Source organism: Hippoglossus stenolepis, chromosome 3, assembly GCF_022539355.2.
Source record: "Hippoglossus stenolepis isolate QCI-W04-F060 chromosome 3, HSTE1.2, whole genome shotgun sequence".
NCBI lineage: Eukaryota > Metazoa > Chordata > Actinopteri > Pleuronectiformes > Pleuronectidae > Hippoglossus > Hippoglossus stenolepis.
This window is the reverse complement of record NC_061485.1, coordinates 5027884-5034784: the sequence shown is the minus strand read 5'-3', so window position 1 is coordinate 5034784 and position 6901 is coordinate 5027884. Positions and strand designations below refer to the sequence as shown.

General features: G+C 41.2%; 1 protein-coding gene across 3 annotated transcripts; it reads right to left on the bottom strand.

The window, feature by feature from the left end:
• Positions 1-956: 956 nt before the first annotated feature.
• LOC118105450 (monoacylglycerol lipase abhd6-A) lies at positions 957-6231 on the bottom strand. 3 transcript variants are annotated; one of them, XM_035153268.2, is made up of 9 exons: positions 5690-6231; positions 5387-5514; positions 4400-4559; positions 3785-3898; positions 3246-3378; positions 2994-3151; positions 2744-2798; positions 2438-2538; positions 957-1872 (listed from the first exon to the last, which is right to left on the bottom strand). In XM_035153268.2, exons 2-9 carry the CDS (start codon positions 5500-5502, stop codon positions 1693-1695), a joined length of 1017 nt encoding a protein of 338 aa, XP_035009159.1. In that variant the 5' UTR covers positions 5503-5514; positions 5690-6231; the 3' UTR covers positions 957-1692. The 3 variants fall into 3 exon arrangements, with proteins under 3 accessions (XP_035009159.1, XP_035009157.1, XP_035009158.1); XM_035153266.2 differs by having other exon boundaries at positions 5708-6231; XM_035153267.2 differs by having other exon boundaries at positions 5387-5518; positions 5758-6231.
• Between the last annotated feature and the right edge of the window lie 670 nt (positions 6232-6901).

The window sequence follows — 6901 nt, the reverse complement described above, 5'->3', positions numbered from 1 at the left end:
GCGTCTTCACGTTTTTAATTCCACACAGATATTGGGTGAATTTCTGTTAAAGGGATAGTTCACCCCAAAAATGTAACTTCACTCATTATCTACTCACCACTATGATGGAGGTGGTGGGTGGAAGTGTTTGAGTTCACAAAACACTTCTGGAGTTTCCAAATCTCATACAATTGAAGTAAATGGTGACAGATTCTTCAAATGTAACTAAACAACAGCAAATGCCTCCATGCTGCTCCTGTGGTGTCAAAGTGTCCGTAAGTCCAGATATTCAAATTCGAGTCGAAACGGCTTCATTTACACTAAGTATTAAAGGTTCAGTTTGTAGGATTTAGTGACATCTAGTGGTGACGTTGCATGTTGCAGCTGAACACCCCTCACCTCACTTTCCCCTTCCAAACATGACAGGGAACATGTGGTAACCTTCAGTTGTCATAAAAACTCAAACGGTGTGTAGTTTGTCCAGTGTGGGCTACTGTAAAAAACATGGCGGCCTCCGTAGAGAGGACCCGCTCCCGATGTGAATATAAAGTATTTAAATATAAAGGCCCATTCTAGTGTAAAGAAAACAACAATTAGTACAATTTAGGTGATTAAATACTAGTTAAAACATCACTAGGATTATTTTATATTCAATTTCTGCCAATAGATCCCTTTTACCTAAATCTTACACACTGAACCCTTACACACTGTTTATTTGCTGATGTCATCATGTCACGTGACCCTTGACGTCTCTTTAGAAATGACAGAAAACATCTCTGATAAAAAATAATGAATTTCACGTTAACTTTTTAGTTTTAGATGAGGATGAGGCAGGATTTATGACTTTATTTAGTTATGTCATAAGAATGTAATTGATGGTTGTGCACACTCATTTAAAAATGACCTGTTACATTTCAAGTCAGACCTGACAGGATTAAATACCTGTCAGTGATTTGAGACACCAATCATTCGTCATATTTCTCGTTACAAGGTTGTTTTTATTGGGAGTTACACGACTCTCTTTGTTCAACATATTGCAGGTACAGAGCAAAAGATTTATTTAAGAAAATGCAAACATTTGGATTCAAGCTTTTAAATTCTTCATGAAACTCTACGGCTCAGTTGCCACACAGTGAACTAGTTTTCATTTTTCATGGCGAATCCTTTTACAAGTGCTAAAATTATTAAATAATTTATCAAAGTTTTGTAGTTTCTAAATTGACATAAGTAATACAAATTACACATAAATCGTGAATCCCATTCACCATTCGGAATCTCAATCTAAATGTGTTTTTATGAGATTAAATCTGCAGCAGGAGAGAAGAGACACAGACAGACGTCTGTCATTCAGTGAAACAAGAGACAGAAATACAGTTTTATGAAAGAGAAATGTGCAAAATCCCCACATGGAATGTTCTCACTCAGTTTTTAAATCTAAAACAGAAATTACATCCTGGTGCTGTGTGAAATCCAAAGTGGTGAACACTTCAGGACTTCAGTCGGTGGCATTTTTGTGCATTGGTTTAGTTTTCACATACATAAAGGCCGTCTTGGAAAAGTCTTACAATGAACTATACCAGTGCATCACCACCACAATCGTTACCTCCGTCATTTACATCATCACTATTCTAATCTTCATCTTTACAATCACTCTCTTCATCGTCATCATTCATCATGAGGTCAGGGGTCATCGGAACGGTTCAAACGTTTTCTTCAGGATCGTTTCTTAGCGTCTTCTCCGTTGACTTCATGCGTGTACAAGAAGTCCATGACGAGCTTGGCACACTTCCTGGGCCGCTCCACCGTCACACTGTGACCACAGTTGTCCAGCAGCTCCACCCGACAGCTCGGCTGTGCCGCCTGCAGCACACCCGCCCCCGACACATCCAGCAACTGAGGGACACACGTTTATTAACAGCTCGTCATATTTGTGGTTCATTAGATGAATCTTTTCAATAACAGTGTGAGCAGCACAGCTCCATGGATGGCGATAAGATAGTTAGTCTTTAAAGTAGGTAAATAAACAATTTAGTCCTAAAGGATGAACTTAGAATAAAAGATTAAATTAAAATAGAAATAAAAATATATATATATTAGCATATTTGTTTATAGTTTTAGAATTTAGCCCAAAACACGCATCAGCCTAGGAACTGCTGACATGATTACAGACTATAATATTCTTTTTTTTTTTACATTAAATTAAATTAAATTTTCTTCTTTGAATATTTGGCTTTATTTTCTTAAACAGTTTATTATTCCACTTACAGTTGGAATCATTTATCTAATCATTTTCTTTAACTGTGTAAAGCTGATTTCTGGTGCTGCAGAATAAAGATTATTCGATTTATCACTAAGCTGTAATCAAATCAATCTGTTAGTAGAATTTACATTAAGTGTGTCACTGCCTTTTACTTTAATATATTTGGTTTCTTAGTGACCATCACTGTGATTCCATTACCTGGTCTTCCTTCCCCCAGATGACCTGCAGGGGCGCTGTGATCCGATGCATGTTTTCCTGCAGTGAGTAACGAGACGTCTCCCCACAGATCTCCCTCAACACTAAAAAAATAAAACTGTTAAGATGATGCCAGCAAAGTTTAACACTTTGCTTTTCTTCATTAGGATCATTAACCTCCACAAAGTGATCAACAGTCTTCAAATTGAGATGTTTTCCTTTAGTAAGGATTAAGAAAAACATTTTTATTTTCCATCAGCTGCTGGAGGGATTTTATTGTGAAGTACACATAGAACTTTGTAGACTGACCTTCTTTGTAGAAACTATTGTTGGGGAGTCTGTTGTCTAGGAAACCTTGGAGGACCTGACAAAACACACACACACACACACACGTCACATGATTAGCTGGAGGTGCTCCTAAGGTATCCCTTTTCACAAGACCCAAAATGTGTTTGGGTCTTTTCCAAATAAACCAGCAGCAGCAGAAACAGGTGGAACGAAGTTGTGTGAAGCCTTGAAGTATTAAAGTTCCTAAGACAGAGGCAGCAGGGTCCTGTACCTGTCGGTGGAGGTTGAGTGGCATGTGGCAGCTGAGTCTCAGCATGTTCTTCAACTCCTGAACGGTGGTGGGGATCAGAGCGATGGCTTCCTCCTTCTGACTCAGCTCCAGCTCCTTCAGATGAGTGATGAACTCAGAGTCTGTGGGATAATCCAGACCTGGAGCACAGAGAGGATGAGAAGAATAAGAGTCACGATTAATTCTGCCTCATGAAACGGTGTCGGGTTTGAATCCTGGAGGAAGACAATTTACCTGCCGGGCACATCAAGCTGACGCTGGACAGGTGAGCGGGGTAACAGGCAGCGTACACGCCAGCAACATTCCCACCCATCGAAATGCCGACCAGGTGGAAGGGTCTTTTATCCAGACCGATACTCTGCACAAACTGCACAGACAGAGAAGTGATCGTTTAGACTCTGACCCACAAGCCGTTCATAAAGATGGACAACATGACAGCTCCCGTGAAGTGAAGCCGAAGCATCTCGACCGCCCCCTAGTGGTTGGCTGCTGTATGGTCATAAACACACCTCGTTTATTTTAGTGGATGGGACAAGGACCAAACTAAAACTTCAAAGTACACACACTTTCTCTCAAAGATGGTTTCTGTCATTTTAGGTAGTTCGAATAAATGAGTGCGAAATGTATTTTCTATGTTGGCCTTAAAGATGGTAGACCCAGAACTCGCTGGAGGGATTCGTCCATATGGCCTGGTCGTCCACATTCACCTTTTTTAATCAAACGTTTTTCGGACTGAAACTGTTGGACTTGAACTCTACGTGTTTTGAACAGACCTGGTGGATTCGGGCGACCTGGCCCTGGATGCTGTAGTCCTCGACGCTGGTGCGACTCGTCCCCTCGTGTCCCGGCATGTCCACACACACTAGATGCAGATTTTTGGGGAGGAACTAGTGGCGAAAACAAACACACAGAAGACAAGACGGAAATTAAATGTGTGTCCCGAAGCCAAACAATGTAGTAATTCCGGTTTTGAGCATTTCACACGTTCACACCAGAAAAGCGTGTTTGTATGTTAGTTCGTTACATGTTGTCTAGAACTTGTATGTGGTATGGATTTGGGACTTTAAACACATCAATCCTTCCTTCCGTTCCACTTTTATCCCGTCTTCCTTTCTTCTGTACATTGTGTCTTTCTTTCTTTCCATCCTTCATGCTTTCCTTTACTCCTTCCTCGTCTCCTTTGGCTTTCCCCGTCTCTCATTCCTTCCTTCTCCCTCTCTCCCCATCTAGCGACTCATCTCTCTTCTACATCCATGTTGTTCCCTTTACCCTTCCCCATCCTTCCTTCCATCCATCAATCTTTTCTTCAGGAGGACACTAGCAGTATGCACTCATCATTCTTACTTTGTGTATATATGAGAAAAACAATGTTTGTGTGTATGTGCTACCTTTAGGAAGGGCAGCCACATGTCCTTGCTGGCGGAGAAGCCATGCAGCATCAGCAGCGATGGAGTGGCGCCCCCTGGCGTACCGCGGCTGGAATAACAGAAGCGGTAACTTCCACTGTAAGAGTAGCTGACCACCAGCCCCATCCTGCGACGTATAAACCTGCGGAGGATTACAGCAGAATCACTGGGAGGCCAGGATGTGTATCACTGAGATGTTGAAGAGGGTACAGGGCTGTGTAGAAAGCTGCTGTCCTCAAAAATCTAACTTCTGTCAACTCCATCAGGGGAAAATCCAGCGCCAATGTTAACGCTTGTTTGCAGCAGTTTCTCTAATAACGACCTAATTTCAGCACTAAACTTATTATGTAATGTTTCAGTGTTTCTGTTTTTTCTCTCTTGATCTTGAACTTTTACTCAGTTTCAAATCTGCTGATAAAACTGTTACATGACTGTGACTCAGCACTGTGTGTGAGTGTGTGTGTGTGTGTGCGTGTGTGTAGTGCGCGCGCGTGTGTGTGTGTGTGTGTGTGTGATATTAATACAACAATATTCTGTGTCTCTCTACAACTTGGAACAAAGTCCAGTATTGGCTCACATTAGGTCACATGTAACATTGGCATTGACAATACAGCTCAGCAACAGCCTGTTATGCACAGCTGAAAAACACTATTATTATTTGTTTTATTATTATACCACGCCCACGGCAAACCTAATCCACCATCCAGCCTGGAAAACCCATTTGATGATCCGTAGAAAAGAAGAATGAAAGAAAGCAAACAGAGACGTGCACGAGAACAAACCTACATGAGCTACATATCTTCAACAGCCCAAATAACCACGAGATAACCTAGATAACCACTCCACATATAAATATACAATTTCAATGCGACTTATGGACTTTGGCCCCTGTTTGTGCTGGGCCCTTGGAATCGTCCTACCCCCCCCTCCTCTCTTATGGCGCCCCTGGCTGTGTGTGTGTGTGTTTACCAGTTGTAGACCTTCAGCATCGCTCCTGGCCAGAAGAGGAAGGTTATTAAAGTGAGGAAGGGGAGGACCATTATACCTCCTGCTGGAATGATCATTTTAGCAACATTCAACTCCATCGCTGCACACGCCTGTAAAAATAAATAAATAAAATACACTTGACACTGGATTCGCTTCATTCCAATGGATCAAGTTTAAAGCAAACACAGGCGTAAACTGAGTGAACAGGTTGGACAATATGTATATACAGTTTATATATATGTGCTTTTTAACACATTATCATCATCACACATGATCTGATCTGACCTGTAAAGAGCACTGTACCTGTCAGAGTCCTCTTCACTGTCTGTCTTCACTTCAGTCCTCTTCACTGTCAGAGTCCTCTTCACTGTCTGTCTTCACTTCAGTCCTCTTCACTGTCAGAGTCCTCTTCACTGTCAGGGTCCTCTTCACTGTCAGGTCCCTCACTGTCAGTCCTCTTCACTGTCAGGGTCCTCTTCACTGTCTGTCTTCACTTCAGTCCTCTTCACTGTCAGAGTCCTCTTCACTGCCTGTCTTCACTTCAGTCCTCTGCACTGCCTGTCTTCACTTCAGTCCTCCTCAATGCTTGTCTTCACTTCAGTCCTCTTCACTGCCTGTCCTCACTTCAGTCCTCTGCACTGCCTGTCCTCACTTCAGTCCTCTGCACTGCCTGTCTTCACTTCAGTCCTCCTCAATGCTTGTCTTCACTTCAGTCCTCTTCACTTCAGTCTTCACTGCCTGTCTTCACTTCAGTCCTCACTTCAGTCCTCTTCCTGCCTGTCTTCACTTCAGTCCCCTTCCTGCTCTTTCACCCACATTAGATCACACGTTCACTTAAAGGGGAAGTACAACGAAGGGGGCTGTGCTGCGTTCAGGTACCGTTTTAAACAATGCACTGTTTGTGTATGTGAAAAACAAACAGCAACAACACACCACACGAGGGCGCCACCACCTCAGGGCCGCATCCTGAAGTGTGACTGAATAACGTCCTCAGCTTTATTCTACTATATAACATTTATGTATAATCATGACCTGTATGATACAGTTCAAGCCAGTGTCGTTATTTCAACACAAATCTTTGCTCCAGAGATGAAAAGAATAACCGATATGTTGTTTGACAGAAAATGATTTATTGCTTATTTGACATTAATTTAATAAGTGATTGATTGAGTAACTTTTTAAGGCAGATATGCTTTAAAAAACACAAACACAGTAGTACGAGCTTCTTAAATGTGAATATTTTCTGGTTTTAAAAGTTTTACCAAGACAGTAAACTAAACATCTCTGTGTTTTCAAGAAAGCAATTTCAATATATAATTTATATATATTAATTTGATTAATTAAATATACAAATCAAATGTATTATTATTATTATTATCATTTGAAGATTGTTTTTTAGGATTTATCACCTTTTTAAGGGCTCAGAGCAGATCTACTGATGTGTTTTGTGAAAAAAACACAGAGTTAATATGAGAATTTAAATAAAACCCAACTTTG